General features: G+C 39.9%; 2 protein-coding genes across 2 annotated transcripts in view; both read right to left on the minus strand.

Moving 5' to 3' along the window:
• Positions 1–642: 642 nt before the first annotated feature.
• On the minus strand, positions 643–8,373 carry LOC138956491 (uncharacterized). The gene is made up of 5 exons (XM_070327837.1): positions 7,799–8,373; positions 4,145–4,501; positions 3,178–3,450; positions 2,323–2,472; positions 643–1,122 (listed from the first exon to the last, which is right to left on the minus strand). Exons 1-5 carry the CDS (start codon positions 7,905–7,907, stop codon positions 1,085–1,087), a joined length of 927 nt encoding a protein of 308 aa, XP_070183938.1. The 5' UTR covers positions 7,908–8,373; the 3' UTR covers positions 643–1,084.
• A 1,083-nt stretch (positions 8,374–9,456) lies between these two features.
• The window catches only part of LOC138956493 (uncharacterized), a 41,239-nt gene continuing 24,115 nt past the window's right edge, over positions 9,457–26,580 (minus strand). The window contains exons 8-15 of the mRNA XM_070327839.1: positions 22,586–22,707; positions 22,214–22,403; positions 20,981–21,102; positions 18,277–18,466; positions 17,621–17,742; positions 15,151–15,340; positions 14,467–14,588; positions 9,457–13,631 (exon numbers count right to left, since the gene is read on the minus strand). Coding sequence (XP_070183940.1) covers positions 13,453–13,631; positions 14,467–14,588; positions 15,151–15,340; positions 17,621–17,742; positions 18,277–18,466; positions 20,981–21,102; positions 22,214–22,403; positions 22,586–22,707 — 1,237 coding nt within the window. The 3' untranslated portion in view covers positions 9,457–13,452. The remainder of the gene's footprint in view (positions 13,632–14,466; positions 14,589–15,150; positions 15,341–17,620; positions 17,743–18,276; positions 18,467–20,980; positions 21,103–22,213; positions 22,404–22,585; positions 22,708–26,580) is intronic.

A 26,580-nucleotide genomic window follows, 5' to 3' on the forward strand; every position in this document is an offset into this window, starting at 1 on the left:
GTAATTTGCAGTTCAGTCCATCTCATTCCCTACCTCCTGTGGGGTCAACACTTCTTTTTTAAGGCAAAAGGGAAGTGTTTATGGCCCCTTTGTTGACCCAACAGAAGGGCAGGGGAGACAATCGGCCAGCAGTGCCCTGCATGCTGTGCTATAATTTGATGCTAAACTTTTTCATGTTTTTTGTAAATATGTTTTGGAAAATTGATTTTGAAATTGCTATGATTTTTCACAAAAGTTAAATCATAAAAAGCTTTCATTTAATTCAATAACATTTCACTTTACGTGGACTTAACTGCAAACAGCTGGTGTGGACATTTGATTTGTTGGAGTGACTGATAAGAATGGAACGAGCGGATGAGTGCGCGTTCAGTACAGCTCTGATGGACAGTAACCAGCTGTAATTCAGTTTGTTAGCACATGCACTTACACAAAAGAGCTTCTCGCAACGCTGGCGTGGCGATGGGCAGTTTGTGTGATTGCATGCGCCCTTCTTTGATTGGCTCGTAGCGGACCGTTGGAACTGACCTGTGCGGCGGACAGTGCCCCGCACACAGCTTAGCTTAGCGTCACTACGCCTTTGATACGCTCTCGGCGCTTTAATCAATTCGTGACAGAGCGCCCAACATTTTTAAACAGTTTAAATTTTGTTGGCGCTTTTGCCGAATGTCCCGCTTTGCTCAAAGCTTTCCAACGATCCTGACGCTTTAGTCGAGCTTTGTTACGCTTTGGTGCCGCGGCTTTGCACGCCGCTTTTGGTGTGAACTAAGCATTACGGTAGCCTCCCAATTAGAAGTAGAGTTAAAGGCCCACTCCAACTTGTGAAAACTGTCTCAGATCTGGTCAGACTGTTACATAGGTTAAGACCATCCCTCACCATAGTCATATACCAACTTTGAACAGCCTGAGTGCTCTATATGCACAGTAGTATTTACAAACAAATTGATTTTAGAAAAAGGCACGTTTTCTCTTGATTTTTCATCGTCGTTAAAAGTTACACAAACATAACCCAACGTCGTCAATTGCGCAGACAGCATGTAGAATGCGAATTCTCTTTACACAATACTAAAGTTTCAGTCTCTGCGTTTTACACATCCACACCTGGAGTCAGGTAGTTGTCTGGACCTAAACAGAAGAAACGAATAAATTATGTACGTTGGTGATCGATACAAAGTACACTAGTTTGGATACAATTTACCTTTTTTACATTTAGTCAAGTTTTCCGGTGTGTGTGTGTGTGTGTGTGTGTCTGTGCGTGTGTGTGTGTGTGTAGAGCGATTCAGGGAAAACTACTGGGCCAATCTTCATGAAATTTCACATGAGAGTTCCTGGGAATGATATCCCTGGACCTTTTTTTCATTTTTTCAATAAATGTCTTTGATTATGTCATATCCGGCTTTTTGTGAAAGTTGAGGACACACTGTCACGCCCTCATTTTTCAATCAAATTGATTGAAATTTAGGTCAAGCAATCTTCGACGAAGGTCGGATTTCGATATTGCATTTCAGCTTGGTGGCTTAACAATTAATGAATGCGTTTGGTCATTAAACATCTGAAAATTGTAAAAAAAAATAAAAAATAAACAAAATTATAAAACGATCCAAATTTACGTTCATCTTATTCTGCATCAATTTCTGATTGCAAAAACATATAAATATGTTATATTTGGATTAAAACAAGCTTTGAAAATTAAAAATATAAAAATTATGATCAAAATTAAATTTTCGAAATCAATTTAAAAACACTTTCATCATATTCCTTGTCGGTTCCTGATTCCAAAAACATATAGATATGATATGTTTGGATTAAAAACACGCTCAGAAAGTTAAAACGAAGAGAGGTACAGAAAAGCGTGCTATCCTTATCAGCGCAACTACTACCCCGCTCTTCTTGTGAATTTCACTGCCTTTGCCACAAGCGGTGGACTGACGATGGTACGAGTATACGGTCTTGCTGAAAAATTGCAGTGCGTTCAGTTTCATTCTGTGAGTTCGACAGCTTGACTAAATGTTGTATTTTCGCCTTACGCGACTTGCTTTCTCATAAAGGGCAATTCACAATAATAAAATCTAAAAAAAACATACATATGAATATATAAGAGGACGATTGATCTTGTGTGTGTGTGTGTGCGTTCGTGCGTGCTTGCGTGCGTGCGTGCGTTTGTGCGTGCTTGCGTGCGTGCATACGTGCGTGCGTTCGTGCGTGCGTGCGCGCTTGCGTAAGTAAAGTGTGTGTATCGTTACACAATGTATGTATATCTTTGAATCATAGAACGAACAAGCCAATACGCCAACAGTTTGAAACCGCAGCTTAAGTATCCCACACCTGATGGTTCAGGAGATATTCGACCAGCAATCTCATAAGTGTGTCTGGCGTCACCCAGAACGGGTGACCGATGTTGACGGCGAAGGCTCATGACGTCATGTTCCATGTCGGTTGGTACTGGTGGCAGAGCTCTCTTAGGTATTCTCTTCCCTGAGATATATGATAATAATATTATGAAATAATAAGCACAAAAGTGTCCCCACTAGGTGTTATGGTTTGCTACACACGGCTTTAGTTCTGTTAGTTGATTGTTCGTGTGCATGCCAATCGATTTGTTTCTGTGTGTTACTGCTTACAAACCCTCACAACAACAAACAGCTATTTTAGATATTATTTTAATTTGCAGCATAATAACACTGTTACCACGTAAGACACCCCTTATCGTTCGAGTATCCGTGTTGGTTGATATTAACGTTTGTGGCAATAAGAAGAAGTATGTTTGTGCTGCTAAATAACATATGCATGCACAGTAATATTGCATACAGTGATATTCTGTTGCCAAAGGAAAGTGTGTGTGAGAGAGAGAGAGAGAAAGAGAGAGAGAGAGAGAGAGAGAGAGACAGAGACAGAGACAGAGACAGACAGACAGACAGACACAGACACCGAGAAAGAGACAGACAGAGAGAGAAAGAGAGAGAGAGAGAGATAAAGAGATAAAGAGAGAGAGAGAGAGAGAGAGAGAGAGAGAGAGAGAGAGAGAGAGAGACAGACAGACAGACAGACAGACAGACAGACAGACAGACAGACAGACCGGCAACCAGGCAAGCAAACAGGTATACAGAGAAAAACAGAACATACGATAACGGAAGAATTTAAATACGCAATTGTCACAGACTGTTCAGCATACAATCTTACTTTTCATCGTCCGTCTTCTCAAGCACAGAACGATGACAACAGCAACGATAACGATGGTGACGACGTTGGCACCGACAACCACCAAACCCAGCATCATCGTGCTTCCAAAAGGCCCATCATAGCCAATTCCATTTTTGCCGGGGCCATATTCTGAGTTCACGTCTGAGGTGATGACATTCTTGTTGGTGTGGAGTGCGAGCGTGAAGGTACTTCGTGTTTCCGTCGCCGAGGTCGACGATTTTACCTTTTCGCTGGTCGGATTAATGATTTGGTCTGTAAATAAATGTATGTGTATAATTACAATTGTTAGCCATTTTGATGTAAGAAACACATGGAAATTAGTTCTAAATATAGAGGTCAACTGAGAGTTAGAGTAAGAGTTATGCAGACAAAGCTTCATAGCTGCGGAGAGAAAAACAAACATTGGATTTAGCAATGAAAAGTCTGTATTGATTGTAATCCTTTCATTGTTGTTGTCTTTATTTAGCGTGATTACTTTATTGTATTATTTAGATCTTGCAATAAGTGCCTTGCTGTGTTATGATAAAATAATAATATTAATAATGGTGATTTCTATAGCGCTTTCGAACACACAAAGCGCTTTACAAAAGCAATAACAACATCATTACCAGAATGACGCCATTGACGGAATAGAACACAATCATAAACACTTTACAACAAAAAACAAAAACAAAACATAAATGTTACAAAAATCCAGAGGCTCTTACAGGAACGAACTCTCAGTATACACAACAATTATAATGCACACACACTCACACACTCACACACTCACACACAAACACACACACACACACACACACACACCCACCCACACATGTCCTAGTTTACTCCAGGTTAAAAAGGAATCAGTAAGTTTTATTTTCATTAAGTCATATTTCGTGAACAAAGTCATTTGAATAAACTGTTTTCACAAGACAGTTGACTTTAGCCATCGATTTAGACTTACACTCAACATTGAGCGTTATATTCCTCTTTCGCGCAATCCCGTCGGAGTTTGTGAAAAACCACGTTCCCGAGTCCTCTCGGGTTACGGTCTTGCTGAAAACAGCACCACCTTTGACGCTTCCATCGCACAGACATTCTGGCTTGGGGATGGAGGGCCAGCAGTTGCCACTGGGTATGAGTTTAAATATGCATGCTGGTGGGTCCGTCTCGGTTGGATGAGATACGTAGATGTAAGGTACGTCTTCATCGCCGCATGACGTCTTGTCCGTCACAAGTCTGAACGGAATCGTAACAGTGGTGTTTTCCTTGGCGCTGATCGTAAGGTCAGGAGACAGGCTAGGGAACTCTAATTGAGCACCTGCAATGGAAGTGTTCTAAGTTAAAATCAGGGGTTCTGAGTGGAGAACAAGAAGAAGAAGAAGAACAAGAACGAGAAGAAGGAGAAGGAGAAGGAGAAGGAGAAGAAGAAGAAGAAGAAGAAGAACAAGAAGAACAAGAACAAGAACAAGAACAAGACAGGCAGACAGACAGACAGGGAAATGGAAGGGGCTGGGTTTCGGAGGCACGCGGCTTTTTCACTAAAACTTAACAAGTCAACCAAAGAGAGTGTTGTTAACAGCTATTGTGTTTTCAGCGTAGCAATAGGGTCCGATATTTAGACGAGACAAGTATAATGCCGACGAGTCGAAGACGAGTCGCATTATACTTGTTCGAGTCTAAATATCGGACCCTATTGCTACGCTGAAAACACAATAGCGATTATATAGCTGTTCTAACCTTGATTTGTTGTTCCAAGGTTTTGATAGCAGACGCCGTTTCTTATGCGCATTAGTTTTGCGCAGCCGGAGCCACACTGACTTTGGAAAATAACCTCGATTTGACAACACAGCTGTTAAACAGCTTTTTGTTATTTCATTCGTATACAACAAAAAGAAGTTTGAGTTTTTTTAAATTTTGAACAAGACTACTTATGAAGAAGACCAAAACACAACACCAATGGAAAACTAGAAACAACTGAAGATATAGGATGCAACAAGGGGAGAAGAAGAGTACAACGCGAGCAGACGACAGCGAAGTTTTCAGTTTGGGTGAATGGTATCGCTTGTCTCGTCATGAAGCGAATTTTTCAACCTCAGTTATAAACGACTACATGAATGTTAGTGCCATGGGTTGTACATCAATACTTCAGAGGGGAAGTGGGGTATTTACGGTGTGGAGTTACGAGATAAGAAAGTCGGCCATTTTCGTCAATATGCTTTTGGATATTGAGAAAAATGGCCGACTTCCGTAGCATTATGCTTTGATAATCGGAAGAGCCCATCCAATCACAGCCCCCGAATTCCCCCACGTGTTCATCAGAATAGCTATATAGTGTTATGATTATTACATTCCTAACATTAGTTGGATTTTGAGCGTGTGCCAAATAAATAAGGACAATCTGTTCAAGTAAGTAGAGGAGCTTTGACATTGAAAATATACTGAAGCCTTTTTCTAGTTGAGGTTGGGAAAACTTATAACAGGGAAGTAAATGCTACGTACCACAAACGACCAAATACATGCTGCTGGGCGCAGAGGATAGGATGGGGGTGAATGGGGGTGTATCAGGCGGTCAGATAAGCAAAGTCAGTGAGAGAGAGATAGGGGAATTTAGAGAGAATGGGAAGAGACGGTGACAAAGAAAAGCGAGATGCGCCATTCATAAACAAGATGGAAGATTATAACAAAGAATTATTTGTATAAAAGTGTTCTCAGCTAATTATGTAGAGAGAGAGGGGGTGGTTGGGGGGGGGTAAAAACCGGTAGAGAGAGAGAGAGAGAGAGAGAGAGAGAGAGAGAGAGAGAGAGAGAGAGAGAGGGGGGGGGACATAGAGAGAGAGAAGAGTGAGAGAGAGGGACAGAAAGACAGAGAGAGAGAGAGAGAGAGAGAGAGAGAGAGAGAGAGACAGAGACAGAGAAAGACAGAGAGAGACAGAGAACTAGATAAGAGCACACAATACTAAGGTACATTGCTTATTGATATTCAATTCTTTTTCATAAGTTCTCGGTTTACATTTACCCTTATCTGTTATGATAAAGGTACCTTCTTCTTCTTCTTCTTCTGCGTTCTTGGGATGACACTTCCCCGTTCACTCACGTTTTTGCACGAGTAGAGTTTTACGTGTTTGACAGTTTTTACCCCGCCATTTAGGCAGCCATACGCCGCTTTCGGAGGAAGCTTGCTGGGTACTTTTGTGTTTCTATAATCCACCGAACTCTGACATGGTTTACAGGATCTTTTCCGTGCGCACTTGGTATTGTGCTTGCGTGTACACACGAAGGGGGATAAGGCAGTAACAGGTCTTTACATAAGTTGAGCTGGGAGATCGGAAAAAATCTCCACCTTTCCCCACCAGGCGCGGCCGGGATTCGAACCAACGACCTTCCGCTTTGGAGACCGGCGTCTTTCCACCAAGCCATTGCTCCCGTCGTTAAAGGTACCTCCAATGTTCACAATTATGTACACCATCCCTGATCTGCTCAGGCTTGTTCATGGGATAACAGCATCGTTTCACACGGACAGAAACTTAAAATGATAACCTTGCCGTTTCCTATTTGAAGTGGATTTTTTTTTTTTACTAAATTAATGTTCCAGATAGAACTATGTGTCAGTTACACAATCAATTCAGGAACACAGCCCAAGTTAAATCTGAATCAGAATAATACGATGTTCACAGCGCACGTCTGGACGGCTCTATGCTGCTGTGCATTAACGTTAACACGGAACAGAACGTATCTTCTAATAAAACATGAAAGTGGTTTAACGTGTTTTAAATTCAAGAAAACTGGACACACCAAGGAGATCCAACGGATACTTCCAGTGGGGAATTCTCTTTGCACCAAAAAGCGTCAAGCGTTGATAAACGATTTAACGAGGGACATTTTCTTTTTCATGCTTACTTTTGAGTGCCGTGTCTCTGTTTGTGTTGTTGCCTTGTCATCTTCATGCAATGTATGCGTATATGTATATGAGTATGCTTGAGTTGTTAATGCGAACGATTGTGTATGAGTGCGCCTTGAGATGAGATATGTGCGCGTTAGAAATTCTCGTATTATTATTATGTTTATTTTCGTGCTGGTCAAGTAATTTTACTGATTGTTTTGTATTGTTAGTGTTGATGTGTTTCTATGATTCTTCGAAATATTGTGATTGTTTGACTCAAGATGTTTATATGCGTTTACTATTTAGTATACACACGTATGAAGTATAACTTAACTACTTACCTTTGGAGTTTCCTCAAACGGGTGAGGGTTTGTCGTAAATATAAGCAGCCAATACATTTTCAATTACACCAAACAAGCTACAACATTTTATCTTATCTCAACAGTTCTTTTGTTCTTATACGTCAGGTTATGATTTTTTTTCATTCCTTTACTTTTTGATCACCGTGTTAACAGCATTTATGTCTGTGTGCACGATGTGAAAACCGAGAAAATGACCCAAGCATAACCCTACAAGGTCCTTAATTCTAATGAGAACTGACGTAAAGTCCAGCGAAAACACATCATATCTTAAGGAATATCTGGAAGTTGGTAATATAATCATTCTGATGAAACAAATGTTTCAGTCAATTTAACCACGAGAACAAATTGTGCTCTGCCATCCGTTATTACTTACAGTATTCTGAAGCGTGGATGGCCCAAGCTGTCATCAAGATCGCCAACAGGTTCAGTTGAAATATCATTCGAAATGCTGTAGGTTTGAGTGATGCATGAATTGTCTTCATCTTGCATAAAACAAGAACACGATATCTGCATAGGCTTTTCTGCTAAAACACATATTTGGATACTGACCATGGCAAAGGAAATTTGTGTTTGCGTGTAGTCTATACATTGCTTGGTCGTACATGATCACAATAGCTTCTTTCTTTTGGTTTGCATGTTTCTTCCGGTTGCTGTGTTTGAATATAATTCACATTAATGTTGCGAAACTAACTCACTGGTTAAGCGGAAACTTACCGTTGTGAGTGTAATATACCGTGCAAAGTGATAACATGGATATTTGACATCAAGTGTTTGGCTCTGGAGATACAATAACTGTCAATTCAATTCGCAAACACAGAAGTTTAATTCAAGTCATGTAACATTTAGTGCGGACTGGCACTCTGAGTCTTGTTTCTTGCTTAATTAACACCAAATACGTTTTACTTTCTGACCACAAAAACAACAACAGTAAAAACATTGTGAAGTTAAGCTAATTGTGACCCTCCACCACGGAATGAGTCGCATGTCACCTTCGCATGATTTTCGTATTTTTACATATTCCTAAAAAGTGTGTTATGCTCTATCCAGTGATAAAAACCGTTTAAGAAAAGTGCAAACACTGTTTGAGTTATAAGCCTGTGACTAAGGTGACCCTCATACTGTTACCAGACACTCCCCGGACTTATATTTAAGCCTAGTGCAGAACCGCGCGAGGTGACATTCGACTCACTCCGTGGTGGAGGGTCACATATTATCATAAATATATGGATGCCGAATGAAGATAGTACCGTAAACACACATATAACAGACACAGACACAGACACAGACACACACACACACACACCTACACACACACACACACAGACACAGACACAGACACACACACACACACACCTACACACACACACACACACACACACAGACACACACAAACCAGTCGCGTTAAGCGATATTAAACATTTTAGCCAATTTAGCCAATTTGTCGGCCTGAAACTAAAAGATTAAAACTGAAAACATTGGACCAGTCATTGTCAAGACTACTGTGAAAATTCGATTTTGATTACAGTATTAATGGACACAATAATTTATTTAAATGCAATCTCATGCTCACTGTCCGGACAGAGTCAAAGAATGTTTTATCTAAGTTTGTATTAATGTGCTTGAAAAACGAGGTGCGGTCTCAACTTTTGCATTAAGCCACACTTGACGTCATCAAAAAATGTTTTCGAAAAAAAAGAGAAAAACAAATGTTGGAGAATATCATCTGGAAGAATGCACCTGTAAAATGTCATTAACATCTCTTTAGTTTTTAACCTGGTACTGTTCTACATAAAAGCACACATACACTAAGATATAAACCATAACCTTGTCTCAATCCCCGGTCTATCTTAACACATTTAGTCAAATTGGACCACATTTACAAACCCTACAAAAAAAAACTCACAAACATTTTGTTTTGAATAGAGACAATTGTTTTTGTTTTGTGCTTGACAGCAGTCTAAGTTTGATCATGCTCAGTATTCAAAAAGGAAACTTTACAAGGTGTTTCCAAAGACACATAAACAAATAAGCTTTCTACAAGACGACTTTTTTATTCACACAATACGATGCAAAGACGCGTAATTTATAATAATATATTAAACAATATTACAATCTCTCGATCAAACAAAGCAGTTATATATGCTAGCTCTGTTCGCCTTATAAAATAATATAAATTATATCCTGTTCACTATTACCACTACTACTAATGATGATTATTATGATTTATTTGTATACAGCACACATCTTTGCAGATCTCACCGTGAAATTAAAGTAACAACACAAGTTGAAACAACACTGTTACCAGCGCATTCAAGCACACACCGACACCCCCCCCCCACCCCTCACACACACACACACAACAAACACACAACAAACACGCAACAAACACACACACACACACACACACACACACACACACACACACACACACACACACACACACACACACACACACACACTATTCAGAACGAATCAACATGAACTCAATGCGATACTATATATTCTAATAAATCCTCAAAATAACTGATATTTGTCGTGCCGAACTCACGAAACTGCCTAATTTGCGGAATCTGCAACATTTTTGTTGGTAATGCAATGTTATAGTGACTGGCAAATATTAGAAGTCTTCATGCATGGTCGGCAAAACGCTGCCTATTTCGCGTAAGTAGAACCCAAAGTAAATTATGTCAACAAAATCAAACATCGTGTTGTGACCAAATAAACAAAGCAAAGCAATCAAGTATATGTCTGTTGTTTGTTTGTTTGCTTAACGCACAGTCCACCACGAAGGGTGATATCAGGGCGGTGCTGCTTTGACATTTTAACGTGCGCCACACACAAGACAGAAGTCGCAGCACAGGCTTCATGTCTCACCCAGTCACATTATTCTGACACCGGACCAACCAGTCCTAGCACTAACCCCATAATGCCAGACGCCAGGCGGAGCAGCCACTAGATTGCCAATTTTAAAGTCTTAGGTATAACTCGGCCAGGGTTCGAACCCACGACCTCCCGCTCACTGGGCGGACGCCTTACCACTAGGCCACCGTGTTGTGCAAGTATATGTCTATCAATGCGATATTTCTACATAGATAATGTTGTACCACACCTTGATATGGCGAGGTTTAAAAGCTGCTTCGTCAGATACAAACTATGTTACTACTAAATTTGACTTCACAACGCAGTGACCTGCAGTTTTCTATTTGCAGTTAAAGTTTGAGCTTGGGTGTGTGTGTGTGTGTGTGTGTGTGTGTGTGTGTGTGTGTGTGTGGGGGGGTGTTTGAGGGCGACCAACCCACTAGTGGTGCATGCTGTGAAAGTTTCCTTTTGTAGGACTCACGTGGTGAATATACTGTGAAAGCGTATTGTTCATAATATTGTATCAAACAAAGATGTGCTTATGTAAAAGTGTTAACAAACCCAATGATACTATCAATTTGATTGGTGCATACATTCAAGTTGAGCTGTCCTAGTGTTGCCCATGTTTTGACAGTCAATCGAACCATATTATTGTTTTTTAATTTCCTGTTTAAAATTTGAGTCATTGAATTGAATAATCCAAATAACAACAACCACCAAAAGAGAAAATCAGATGTTCCTCCTTTATGTATAACCAGCAAGCCTTTTATAGCAACAAGTTATGGTCGCCAGAGCATTTTAACCATCTCCAAAATGCAGATTTAAATGTTAAATAAAAGAATAATATGTTGGACACTGTTAAGTTAAAAACTGACAAAGCCGTTCATATTACAAAATAAAATTAACCTACATATCACATTTCACAAAGCAGAAAAACTATATCCGGAAAGCAAAACAAACAATTTAAAACAAACTCACACAAAGAAATCCGCACATAGAAATACATATATTACCAAACTGCATGCCAACAGAAAAACAAATACTCATCAACATTCACAACTCATGCAGTGGTATACATTTGATAGACAATAAACTATGATAAAAATGCACCAGAGTTCTACATACTGCAAGTACATGTATTTCGACAGTAAACAACCTCGAAGACGCCACTTCAAGAAGCAAAGTAGGTATAAATAATTGATATGCAGAAATAAACATGATGGACGGAAAGGTTCAGAATGAGACAATCAGTTTTTATTATAAAAAAAGAAGAAAAAAAGTGGAAGGATGATATACGGAGCAAGGTAGGTAATCAACACCGTCAACCCATTAACAGTTACTACTGATGTAACAATTAAGTAAATACTTTTTTGTAAATGGACTCAACACAACTTAACACTGTAAAACAAATCATAGTAGAGCTCACATATGTAAATTACAACTGATTTTCGTGAATGTCAGTGAATAAAAGTCTGTTTAAGTACCTTTATATATGATTGTTTGTATCCACAACCTTCTTCATTGCCAACACAAGAAGGTAAGCACGTGAATAAAGAAATGCATTTGTCATGTTTATACACTATCCGTATTATGGAGCGCATTAATATATATGAAACCAAATACGTTAATATCAAGCTGTCACTTTACAATCAGATACTGCGCTTACTTTGTTAAGTTATTTGATTCAGCATTAAAGTCACTGTATAATTATCACAAAGCAACACACATATAAAAATCCGAGAAACATGTTTGTTTAAATCTGCTGCAACTGACACAATGCGTCTAGCCATAAGTGGCATGCTAATCAGCGAAGATGAACAAACCAAACACTATAGTTTCAAACTGCTGAAATAGTTTCAGCCATGTATGGTAATCAGAGCGGATTTGTTTATAGATGCCCTATCCACGACACACTTGAGGACACGTTTTCTGTCTAAGGGACATACACGATTTAATGTAACTGAATCGCAACTGCGTTGAATAACTCGGTGTAAACAAGTGTCATAATTAAATCAACGCAAAATAGTGGAATCTTCTTCACTCTTTATTTTTGGAGTCTCCATACGTCCTTGTCAGACTTTGCCAGTGCTGTCATACGTCTGGTTGATTACATTTATTAGAATCTAGAAACCCTAATCACATTCTTGAAACTGCCTAAGATTTCCATTGCTGACAAGGGCGAAGAAGTAGGTCAAGGCACACCTACGAATCATCCTCTATACTGACTTCTGCGCATTCCCGAAACGTTTGAAACACTAATGTATACACAAGTAAAGTGTTCTGCTGCGAAACCTTGGAACTTACGAACACCAAAGTGCATACATTGGACGCATTTGACACCAGGTGCCTACTTAAAATCCTGGGCATCATGTGAAATGACTTTGTGTGAAATAAAAGGTCATAGATGTATAACATCCCCAAATGGTGTCAATCACCATTTTATAAATGGCTACTGGTTTGACCGTGTCCTGATGCTCTCACCAAGAAGCGGTCTCTAATAACATTACATGCTGAAGAGACATTAAACAATCATAACCATCACCACAAGAAGATTTGCAAGCCTTAAATCGACACCAACAGACCAAAGAGCCGGCAGCCCAAGATGAGTTGGCAACAAACAGTTGAGAGGGACCTCCTTCCGACAGGTCAAGTGAAGAGGGAGCGACACTATAGACTGGCTGAAGACCGTGCACTGTGGAGTGCACTGCCTGTCTCATACGTCACGCGACAGGTATAGAACCTAAGTCCCAGTGAGAGGGTATTTCAACTCTGACCATTTTACCAGAGACTGATCCCATCCTGGGTATTTTCAGGTAAATCTTTTATGTATTTGTTGCATTCGCCTCATATTTGTCTGTTTGTCCCCTACAAAGACAATTGGGTCGATGTACTTGTGAATGTTTTGCTTTGTCAAAACCTCAACGTCCCATTCACTAAAAATCTTGATTTTTGATTCTGGATTTGGAACGTTAGCATTCTGTCTGTTTTTGGATTTCTCAGAAAGTAAAACGTATCAGATGTTATGTAATTATTCCACACATGCAAGTGAACTGTGTGGTTCTCAGTGCAATAAAGGACATTTTATGTGTGGATTACGTCCCTTTAACTACATCTTGTACACTGCATTGCAGCGATACTTTGCATCATATTTCAGTATGCAATGTCCTACTATTTCACGAACGGCTCTACGAGTTTTCCATAACCAGTGCCATGAACCACAATTTCATGTTCCTTGTAGTGATCCACAAGGTCAGCAAGTCGTCTGAAAACCGTGCCTGCTTCGCGAAAATTGAACGCGTTTTCTTCTGGGATGATTGTGAAGTGGTTGATCTTCCCGGCAAAGTTCACTGAAAACGAAAGAAAAACCAAACCGATTGATTTTGATATCTACTGTTTACAGTAACCCATAAGTCATTTTACCTTCTGTGTGTGTGTGTGTGTGTGTGTGTGTGTGTGTATGTGTGTGTGTGTGTGTGTGTGTGAGTGTGTGTGTGTGTGTGTGTGTACGTGTGTGTGTGTGCGTGCGCGTGTGTGTGTGTATGTGTGTGCGTGTGTGTGTGTGTGTGTGTCGTATGTGTGTGTACGTGCATGAATGATATGTATATGAGACTGTGCCAAAAGGTGACGTTTTCATGTCAGTATGTCCCAAATGACATCACCAGTACATTTTTCATTCTATCTAATCTGTTTTCGTTCTATTTTTTCTAATAACATGCGTTAACAATTGATTGCCAACTGGAATGGAAGAGCACAAAAAGTGTAACTTGATATGTAGTTTCTCTAGAGGAAAAAACATCTTCCACTTTCATGTCAGTGTGTCCCATGCAACATACATTTGCCAAACAGCTATGTGCAAGTAGATTATTTGTTAGTGGTATAGAAAATACTGATCAACAATTAAAGTCAGTTTTCACATTCATTTTCTACCTATTTCTTATTTGTTTATTCTGTTGGCAATGGTGAAATGTCAGCAATCGTGTGTCATTCGGGACAGTAGACATGACACCTGACCTTTTGGCACAGTCTCATATGCGCTCTTCTGTGCGGCTATATCAAAAACAGAGGAAATGCTTCAAGAGCAAAAAACGTTTATTTTGAGCTTAAGTTTGTCACTACAAATCATAGATTAGTTATTCTAGACTGTGCTCGCACTAGCATTACAACTCAAATCAGTACGTTTACCTGCCAACACGTAATTGTCTGGGTCAGTAGTACCATCCCGAATCAAAAATGAACCTGGACCTTTTTTCCCCGAAAGCAGCAACTTCTGCTCATCGTCCCTCGTGAATGTTCCGAAATACCATCTGTAGAACAAAAAGAATTATACGAAAAACACACGTCTGTTATATGTCCGTCTGTCTGTTATGTCCTAATGTTGTATATATATGTCTTGTATTCTTGCCATTTACATATTTATTATAAATGTTGAAATATGAATGATGATACATTGTAGAGGGATGCATGCTATTGATTAAAAAACCCACAATAATGTGCTTGGCAAATACATGATATAAATGCAAGGCAAAAGCAATGTTCTGTATCTTTTTCTTTAACTAAAACGGTTCCTTTTTGGCAGAAATTGAAATGGAATGCAGATTACTAAAATATCGAGTTAAAGATGATGCACATTGACATTTGGTACCATAGCAGAATAATGTTTCGCTTGTATTTGTTGTTGTTATTGTTTAATTGTTTGCTTAATTGTTTCTTTGCTCTTGTGTTTGTTTGGTAAGTGCATGTGCTTGTTTGTGTGTCAACTCAACTCAAACTCAACTCAAAGATGTTAATGTCCTTATAAAAAACAAGGAAAATTGCCTCGCAGTGTCAGGCGGTTTATAACATAAATAATTGTTGCAGGGCACTTACTCCTCTTTGGGTTCCGGTCTAAAACGCTCAGACAGTTTTCCCCAAACTTTACCGCCGGATTGGATGTCGTGTGCCTTGTAATAGTTCATAAGTTCCGTCAGCGTTCTGAAGAACATCCCAGTATCAAGGAACTTGTAACCATTGCCTTCACGACTGATTGGGAATCGCTTTACTGCACCGTCAAAGTACACTGAAATAACAAGTCCATCAAATAAAGAAACAACTAGCCACGTGTAGCTCAAATAACCAACCATCTACAGATTGTGTAAAATGCACAAAAAAGTATGCATCATTGCAATAAGTAATTTTATCTAGACATTAACGTGGTTTCACCAGTGTAAGTCTGCGTGTTTATATTTTTTCAATAAATAGTGGGGTTTTGTCATTCTACATCTGTCTTTATTGTGTGGTAGACATTCTGTCCAGCCCGCGTATATCTTTTTTTTCAGAAAGACAACCTTCACACTGTAGACTCCTTCGCAGCGGTGTGTTGCGTGCCGCACGGGTATTTGCACCCCGCACGCTGGAGCGGTAAGTTGAGTGGGGTTTGTGTCTCGATAAAACAGCTTCTTGTATAAACATTTCGTAACTTTGCACATTAAGATATGTCTTGTTAGATCTGTTAGTGTTTCTTCTACACGCCGATATACTTTTTGGGTGCATATTTTGTATATTATAGCCGTGATTCTGTAAAATATCACGCCTGTAACTGCACAGAAGCAAATTTCGTAGCATTCACAACAAATTACTGGTGTAAACTTTAATGTGAAGAACTGCCATCAGTTCCACAAAAACCTGAACCTTTCTGCAGTACTGAGGCCGAGTTTCAAGCTTCTAGGACCTTGCAGACAGCGAAAAGCATTCGGAGAATGAGAATTATCCTACAACTTCTGTGTTTGCCCCCCGAAGCTGCCGTGTTTCTCCCCCGCAGCTGCCGTGTTTGCCCACCGTTTGTGTTTGACCACCGACCCTGCACACTCATGTTTATGTGCTTACTCAGGTATTGTTTTTATAAACACATTTTATAATATCTGTGTGTTTCAGCACGTATGGATTATAAATGCTACCAGTGTGGAACAACTTTTGCCATCTTCCATCAAGTAGATTGCCCTCATGTTTTGGACCGCCCATGAATCTCAGAAATTTCCCGTGGAACAGTTTGTAGCCGGTACGCCAGTAAAGTTTGGTGTCATTACCATATCTCATTGCCCTAACTGTGCGACACGAAAAAAACCTAACTACATCCAAAAACAGTTTAAATGCGATATTATCTAGAGGAAAGTCGCCTGAAGCGACCAGATCGTGAAAAAGAATATATGTATCCAACTGTCCACTTCTTTTTAGTTGGGTAATTACGTCTGGCAACAGTTTCTGAACCTGTTGTTGTGCATTTGCTTCTGTAGGATCTTCCTCAATTGAAGAATCGTCATTTGAAATGAGAACAATATTGTGCGAATCCTTTGCAACTATTCTTTGTCCGCCTTTCAGAACATCTGCCGGAATGACTTTATAATCGTGCCCTGCATACGATTGTTTCCCAGTGTTACTGTTGACGGTCAAAATTCTAATTTTGAGCTGCTTATCGGGGTGTTCATTGACGTTATGGGCGATAATTTCATGGAAGATGGCAAAAGTTGTTCCACACTGGTAGCATTTATAATCCATACGTGCTGAAACACACAAATATTATAAAATGTGTTTATAAAAACAATACCTGAGTAAACACATAAACATGAGTGTGCAGGGTCGGTGGTCAAACACAAACGGTGGGCAAACACGGCAGCTGCGGGGGAGAAACACGGCAGCTTCGGGGGGCAAACACAGAAGTTGTAGGATAATTCTCATTCTCCGAATGCTTTTCGCTGTCTGCAAGGTCCTAGAAGCTTGAAACTCGGCCTCAGTACTGCAGAAAGGTTCAGGTTTTTGTGGAACTGATGGCAGTTCTTCACATTAAAGTTTACACCAGTAATTTGTTGCGAATGCTACGAAATTTGCTTCTGTGCAGTTACAGGCGTGATATTTTACAGAATCACGGCTATAATATACAAAATATGCACCCAAAAAGTACATCGGCGTGTAGAAGAAACACTAACAGATCTAACAAGACATATCTTAATGTGCAAAGTTACGAAATGTTTATACAAGAAGCTGTTTTATCGAGACACAACCCCACTCAACTTACCGCTCCAGCGTGCGGGGTGCAAATACCCGTGCGGCACGCAACACACCGCTGCGAAGGAGTCTACAGTGTGAACCTTACCGCAATTAATCTCCAGCTTGTTTCCTTATGTAAAGTTGCATGACACATCAGACAATGCTATGTGCTTCCACGAAATGGAACAACCAGAGCGCTGTTATACGTTTATGTTTATAATTATCACTTGTTCTCTTCGTTTGGTTCGCCCATGTAAACACACATGCTTCAACTATTTGGTTAACATCAGGCACACACAAATAATAAATGCATTACCGGCCAGAATATAATGGTTGGGATTGGTGCTGCCGGTGGTTATTAGAAATGAGCCCGTTCTTTTCCTGTGAGACTGCAGAAATGTGCCGTCATCCTTTGTTGGGAACTCCTCAAGGTACAATCTGAAAATGTACAAATCATTCGGGTCGCCTTTCTTCACTTCGGTTCTAAATACACACTACAATATTAAATATTAGATGATTACCCGCTTCGCCGGGTACCGGCTTCGCCGGGTGGAAGAAGTAGAGCCGAAAAGAGTGGCGCACCGTACGCGATTGACGCCACTCGAAGGAAGGGAGATAAACGCGTAAAACACTGGAGAAGATAAGGAAGAGTTACTGGGAATGGATGTACAGAAAAACCATAAAAACCAAAATTGGTTCAGCGCTGCGCGCTGAGAGCACGTGTTGAATATGTTCATCGACCAGATTGTATCCGGGGTCTACCTGAATATGCCCACCAAATTTGAAGCAGATCAATCGAGAACTTTGGCCGTGAATCGTGAACACACAGACAGACAGACACACACACACACACAAACCGTATATAGATATAGATATTCCGTTGAATGTATCTGAACTGAACCAATTATTTTATTATTGTATTTATCGATTTTGTGTCAAAGTGAAGGTCCATTCGTAAAGATCAAAACTTACCCATCCAGCTGTTTCTTTTCAAAAGGTTGAGTAAGTGTCCCATATGTTTCGCTGCCGACATTTATCTTATGTTCTTTGAAGTAATCCACGAGTTCTTCCAAGTTTGTGTAGAACTTGTCTGCATCGCGAAAGTTGAACCCATCCTCCTCTTCAATGATTGTAAAATGTTTTATTGCGCCTTCAAACATCACTGGAACATTCCAGATACAAAATACGTTTGTTAAAGATCCATAAACGCTGTGTGTGTGTGTGTGTGTGTGTGTGTGTGTGTGTGTGTGTGTGTGCGTGTGTGTGTGTGTGTGTGTGTATGTGTGTGTGTGTGTGTGTGTGTGTGTATGTGTGTGTGTGTGTGTGTGTGTGTGTGTGTGTGTATGAGTATGTCTGTGTGTGTTTGAGTATGTGTGTATCTGTGTGTGTGTATGTGTGTGTGCATGCATGTGTGTGTGTATATGTATGTATGTGTGAGTGTTTGTATGTGTGTGTGTGTATGCATGTGTGTGCGTGTATGTGTGTGTGAGTGTGTGTGCGTGTGTGTGTGTGTATGTGTTTGTGGGTGGGTGTGTGTATGTGGGTGTGTGTGTGTGTGTGTGTGTGTGTGTGTGTGTGTGTGTGTGTTTGCGCGTGTTGCTCCACTTTTCCAACAGTAAATCATACGACTTTTTAAATTTTATGTGTATATGCCTCACGCGACTCATAAGACCAATCAAGACTGACACCAGGTGACCTGTTTAACAATGTTGTGGTCAGGCCGGGGCCCTTATTATCTGTCATATTAAAACAAAACAAAACAAGAAAAACTAAAGTTTTGAATTAGACTTTTATGACGGTGACTTGCGATAAATTAACATTTTATTAAATTCGTCTAGTAATGCACTTCACCATGTCAAAGTATTGACCACCCAATTTTGTTGGTGGGTTGTTGCACATAACAATATGCCACCCACTCTCTAATGACGCCATGCTGACACGCTTATTTGAAAAAAAACGCATGGTCAAAGTGCTGACGGGTCAAATACAATTGCGTCCGTCAATTTCGATGTACTTAAACGTGATTTCATCTGTCTGTCGTTGTTTGTTCTTATGTATGTTGCTTCCTCCTAGACTAGAAAGATCGAAGCAATGGAAATGCATGGTCTTGGTTGATTGTGTTGATGATATTTATCACGTCATTGATTGGCTGTGAACAGGTAACGAGAATGCTGTGACTGATCATCATAAACAGTTGGTGGCGGTAAAACTAATCCCTATATGAATAGTCCCATAATCGAGTCAAATTTTGATTCCGTCGAAATCAGCCGTTTATGAAACCATTATGACTGTAAATAAATACAAACTAAATGGTACCAGAAATCGTCAGCCAGCTTTTGTTTATATTCATTTTATTGACCTGTAGGTTAATCCTTTCCTAACAGCAAGCACATTTGAGATAAGTCATAATATTAATTTACCCCTAAGCGTATATAGATATATGTACTAGAGGAATACCCGGCTTCGCCGGGGTGAATCGCGAGACAGAGACAGACAGCGTGGCGGTTCACCACAATGACCTTTGAAGGCGAAATCCTGTCAAACGGGATTGAGAATTTTAGAGCTTATTTCTAAGCCCTATATTATCTGTTTTGGCTTCTCAAATGCCAGAACATACAGACAGACAAAAGCCGCAAGACCCCATCACAAACAGAACTCTACAATCCACAGGTGTTGCCCACACACACACATAAACACACACACACACACACACAGAAGCCGTATATATATATGTATATCTATATCTATAAATATATAGAGATAGATAACAGTGTATTTTTCGCGTGGCTATAAATTGATTCGACCTTTTCACTTTTACAGTAAGGACAACTTACGGGTGCAATCGTGACATTCTAAAAATAGTAACGTAGTAACGGGAATATGGATTGACGCCACACGAAGGAAGGGAGATAAACGTTGAAAACACTGGAGAAGATAAGGAAGAGTTACTGGGAATGGTGAAATGAACAGAAAAACCAAAATCGGTTCAGCGCTGCGCGCTGAGAGCACGTGTTGAAATATCTCATCGATGAGATTGTGTCCGGGGTGTAGCTGAATACGGTGTCCAAATTTGAAAACGATCCACCGAGAACTTTGGCGTTGTGATGTGGTCTAGCGGCTTTGGTGTGTCGGTATGGGGGCCCGGGTAGCTCAGGTGGAACCAAAATCGGTTCAGCGCTGCGCGCTGAGAGCACGTGTTGAAATATCTCATCGATGAGGTTGTGTCCGGGGTCTCTCTGAATAAGCCCACCAAAGTTAAAGCAGATCCATCGAGAACTTTGGCCGTGCATCGCGCACAGACAGACAGACATACAGACACACAAACACTAGTCGTGTATATATATAGATGGTGTCCCTGTCCTGGATTGGTAATATAAGTAGATGTGTATGTCAGTTTTGGAATCCATGTGACGCTTCTGCTTCTTGTTCTTCCAACATTCGTATCGGAAAGCATTGCTTCCTTTTGTAAATCGTAACGATTTAACTTACCCATGCCACAAACTGATGACTCATTAACAAAAGCATGCATTGAAAGACAAAAACAACTACACACACACACACACACACACACACACACACACACACACACACACACACACACACACACACAATACCAGATGATTTTAGTCCCCAAATACAACAGCGTACTTGCTTTCAAACTAATAGAGATGATTACCTGCTAGTACATAGTCATCTGGTTCAGTGATGCCATCTCTGATGAGAAAGGAACCAGGTTTATTCCTTGCAGTTTGCAACAATTTGTCTTCGTCCTCCCGCGTGAACTTCCCAAAATACCATCTGCAAAATCAACACCATTGCTACCTGAGTATATGCCAGTTTAAATCTTCTATATATATATATACGACTAGTGTCTGTCTGTCTGTCTGTCTGTCTGTCTGTCTGTCTGTCTGTCTGTTCGCGATGCACGGCCAAAATTCTCGATGGATCTTTTTCAAATTTGGACACCGTATTCAGCTACACCCCGGACACAACCTCATCGATGAGATATTTCAACACGTGCTCTCAGCGCGCAGTGCTGTGCGCGCTGAACCGATATTTGTTTTTGTTTTGTTGTTGTCGGGATCCACTACCAGTAACTCTTCCTTATCTTCTCCAGTGTTTTCAGCCGCGATTATCTCCCTTCCTCCGTGTGGCGTCAATCCATATTCCCGTTACTACGTTACTATTTTTAGAAGGTCACTGCACGTTACTATTTTTAGAAGGTCTCCAGTGTTTTGCGCGTTTATCTCCTTTCCTTCGTGCGCCGGCGAAGCCGGCGTACACCCGGCAAAGCCGGGTCCCAGGCGCAGCCTGGTATTCGGCTCTACTTCTTCCCGGCGAAGCCGGTACCCGGCGAAGCGGGTAATCATCTAGTATCACATAATTATTGTTATTGTGACCGGTAGACAACTGCGTCAACATTCACAGCAGGCTCTGCAGTTGTCGGCCTTGAAGAGCGCGAGCTATTTATAGCTCGACGTTTCTTCAACGTTGCCGACACCTGTGAATTTTAGAGTTCTGTTTGTGATAAGGTCTGGCAGCTGTGGTCTCCTTGTATGTTCTTGGTTGCGTTTGTGTACCCATAACAGTTTCTATAGGGCGAAGAAATGTGCTATAAACTTCTCAATCCTGTTTGATTGGACTTCGCCTCCAAAGGTAATTGTGGTGTTTTTCGACACTCGGTTACATTATACAGTCCATCAGTCAAGAAACTTCAAACAGAAAATCCATTTATTTTACACGTACCTTTTAGAAAAGATAAACAAAAATGCAAGAAAATGCTCTCCGAACAATTGCTTTTTTACGTGTTCCATCGTCAAAGCTCGAGAGAGATACCCCCCCCCCCCCCCCTTGATATTGTCAAACCAACTGTCTGTCAAAGTAATACGTTTTTTCAAAGAACACTTACTCTGCATCGGGTTCCTTTCTGAAGTGTTTGGACAGTCTTCCCCAAACCGTAGCACCAACTTGTATTTCATGTTCTGTGTAGTGCTGCACTAATTCTGTCAACGTTTGAAATGTCGTCTTTGTATCAAGGAACGTGACACCATTATCATGTCGACTGATAGGAAATCTTTTGATCACACCATCCAAAAAAACTGAAACAGAAGAAAAAAAAAGGTTAGTGTTCTTTCTCTTCATTCACTTAGTGCATTCGCTTACTCACGGATTCATTCCCTCATTATATGAATCAGCCATCATCTTTGTGTACAACATGTATGCTGATTATAATCATTTTTCAACACGGAACATGATTGCCTGAAATGTACATTATATATACCTGCTAGGATGAAATGGTTCGGGTTGGTGCTGCCCACTGTGATCAAAAATGAACCCGGTTTTGTTTTCTCAGACTTCAACAGCTTGGCCTCATCCTCTTTTGTGAAATGTTCAAAGAACCATCTGAAAATGAATGTCAAGGGCATAGCATTAGTAACATCAATTGTTACTGTATTTATCATATAGCTGACAGTGCAAAAAACAGTAAAGGGAGTTTTTGGTCTTCTAAAGATGTTATTCTCTAATTGCTGAACAAGATGTATAATTATACTCATAGATGATAGTACCAATGTTGATCACGCGGGAGTGTTAGAGTCAATCCCAAAGTGTGTGTCTCAAGGTAAACTCAAAGTTAGGTATTATACTTTTAATCATAATCAGCGGTCTCTTTTTGGCTCACGTAAGTGTAGCCTATGCGATGCTAACTTTGTCTGTCTGTGCGTGTGTGTGTATGTGTGTATGTATGTATGTGTGTGATAGAAACTTTAACATTTGACTAAACACCGAAATACTCATTTCTTCTGGTTATTTTTCAAGCACCGTCTTCAAAGTATTGAAGCAAAGATCAAGATTTTGTCGGCATGTGTGTAGTTAAAGCGTGTATCCAAAACATACCGGGTGGTGGTGGGTTTTGAGGGGGTACAAGCATGTGACTGGTTTGTGTCGTGTGTGGTATGTAGACCAGGTCAGGGGTCAAGATCAGGTCAGGTCGCGTGAAGGATTGTGGTATAGATTCACTTTTCAGTTCTCACCTCTGTATTCGCCGATTCGGGGGAAGACAATTTCACATTGTTCGGTTTCTTAGCTCAAGAAAAATAGATGAAGAAGATACCAAAGGGAGATTTCCTACAGTTTGATCTGCACAGCGTTTTTACAAAGTCTGCGCGAGGAAGAGCTGTCGAAAGTGCAGTGTCGATCTGACAGTCGTGTCCCCGGTAAGGACAGACAGATCTAGTGTTTCCCACTCTGACAACATGTCACCTACTGATAATCCTTTTTTTTTAATTTCTTTTTATTTCAGCAGACACGGATGTCAAACACAGTGCTAGGCAGTCACCTCTAGTGAAATGAGTTGATCTAAAGTGCCTGTAATGTTTGGATGTCTTTGTTCTTGGTTCGATTTATGTGAATTTCAAGACTTGCAGTAGAGTTTCAAGTTAAATCTGCCCGTATAAAACTGTCCACCATTTACTTGAACATGCAGATAATAAGGAAACGGAATGGATCTGTTCTCAAAGTCAAAATTATTACGATTTTGCCTCAGTTTCAAAACATGCTCTGTAATGATTCTGTCTGTAAAATTTGGTACCTTGCAGCAACTTCCTTGAAATTGAAAGACAGTTTTTGAATGCTAGATCTGTGTCGCGTTTCATTCCAGACCCCTCTCTTTGATTGTACTGTTTTCTGTTTACGCACTATCATGATTCGCTTATGTCTGTAACGTTTGGTAAACTTACCTTGCAACAGCTTCCTTGTCTTTGTTGGCATTTCTTTTCAAGGCAGCACAACGTAAGATTTTTGACAGCAGGTAGAATGCGAGTTTTGAGACAACGAGAGTCGTCCAAAGAAAGCTTACTGTGGAATGTTGTTGTACATGATGGTACATGTGATTCTGTATTTTTCTGCGGTTAATATTAAATGGTTTCTTTTTTCCTTTTTTTTTATTTTTTTTTTTTTTTTTTTTACAATTTTATTCAAATAAATAACAACAATCAACAATATCTCATACAATGAATTAAATACATCTTATCGAGTACAACAAGCTAACTTTTTTTTAACGTTTTGTTCTTCGAACACTCACACAAAAATGCTTCTTATCTGTAACTGCCTATTAAAAATACTTTCCAACGGTAAAAACGAATTTGTTTTTTTATATATACTAACGCACATCTTTCCGATTAAGATAATGTGGTTCAATTTATACATAGTTGCCTTTTTCACCATTACAAAATGCATACCAAATAAAACATCACTAACTTTCAAAACAATCTTAATTTCTAAAGTACGAAAAATAAATTCTTCAATAAACTTCCAGAATTTGTATACAACCGGGCATTCAAAAAAGAAGTGTTCAATGAAATCAGTTACATCACAACAGTAATTACATTTATTAGTTTCCGTTACTTTCATTTTACACAGGAGAATGTTGGTCGGATAAATGTTGTGCATAATTTTCCAGTGTAAAACTCTTAATCTAGTCTCTTGTGTTGACTGATGGGCAACTATCCAAGAACGTTCATCAATTTCTACATTAAACTTTCTCTTCCAAAATCCTCCGGAACATGGTACATCTGTTTTCATATTAATAATCTCTTTCCGATATTCTTTGGCACTTAACACATTTTTGCCGTTAAACAGTGGGGTAATACAAACATCATCAGTCATATTTACAACATTTTTCCTCATGAATAATGACACAGCAGCTTTTACAACATTATATTCAAGAATTCGGTTTGGCGAATATCCAATCAAATCACATATATCTTGATATGATAATATGTCTCCCGAACGTACAATGTCAGTTAATACCAATACACCTCGTCGTATCCAACTTTCAAAAAATAAAACTTTGCCACTATACGTTATGCATGCATTATTCCATAATAAAATCGGCCCGATTGTCCCACGATCGTAGTGGTTATTATCCAGCCAATATTTTAATACTGCTTTCCAAAAGTGTGATTTCACTAGGTCTAACCCTTTAAATCTTGCACTGTTTACATTCGATAAGAAACATTCAAAGTGCTTTCCAAAACGCAAATACATCATCTTTGGAGTGAGACTCCAATTATCATTTTCATTTGATGTAGTCAGTTGTGAAACCCATTGTAATAAAAAAGAAAATTGCATTTTTTCCTTTGTTGGTTTCTTCCTCCTGAGTTGACCGTTATCACTCAAACAAGACCATCAGAGAGTACCTCAGTTGCTCCTCAAAATGGACTGTGAATACTCAGAATAGTGTGTTGGCTGTGTTGACCGTCAGAATTATTTTAAGAACCAGTCTGCTGCAGTCAGTTAACATGTTTCGCATATTGTAAGGTTCCCATGCTGCATGGGTAAAGTGGCTTGTATAACCCGACTATTCAGTATCAAAACACTGTTTATATTTGTGTAGGTTGTAGTCATCACAATTAATCGCATATTGCCTTTTGTTTCAGAAAGGAGGATAAGCTACAACAATATCGACGCTATGTAAGATATGCCTCAGCCACATGAAGACTTCCGAATTTAGATCCACTCAGCATGGTGACAAGTCTTGATGAAAAATATAAGACTGACGACAGCAGTGGAAAAAGTGGCCACATGGCAACTACCTATTGCTTACAGTGTCTGCAGTGCAACAGACAGATAAGCTGATGGTAGATTTCCAAATGAAAACAGTACACTTAGATCAACTGCTGATTTACGACGGGCAAGCTACAATCTAGGGCAGAACACTGCAGCGTTGAAATCCAACTCTTCATTTGTTTCAGGAAAGGACGTCCTTACAAATTAACATTACAACTCTCTGATACAAAGACATAGTGCATATTATAATCTACACAAGAGGTTGTGCTACAACAGGAACATCCCGATAATTGAGTGGGACAGGATTAAAAAGCTTCCCAGGGCGGCAGTGAGGAAGTACATGGTTTTACTGTCATTGACCTTAACACCTTTCACACAGCCAGTATATGAGAGATAATGGTCAATGGTCTTCTTGGTGGCCGTTCATGCCCAAGCACGCGGGGCTGTTGGCCAGCAGGACAACGTGTAAATGGAAAATATCATAGACTTTGGAGTGCGAGTACCAGGGAAAACAACCTCATGTGAACCTGTCTGAGTCGTATGACAATTCCAAGAATATATTATCTTGATACGCAAGCTCTAGGGTAGGTTAGTAATAATAATAATAATAATAATAATAATAATAATAATTGTCAGTAAGTACTGGTGTCACATGACTGATGTGAACCAGTTGATTGGCTAATGGCGATGCGCTTAAATCTGTTAGCG

Source organism: Littorina saxatilis, unplaced genomic scaffold (genome assembly GCF_037325665.1).
Source record: "Littorina saxatilis isolate snail1 unplaced genomic scaffold, US_GU_Lsax_2.0 scaffold_427, whole genome shotgun sequence".
Classification (NCBI taxonomy): Eukaryota; Metazoa; Mollusca; class Gastropoda; order Littorinimorpha; family Littorinidae; genus Littorina; species Littorina saxatilis.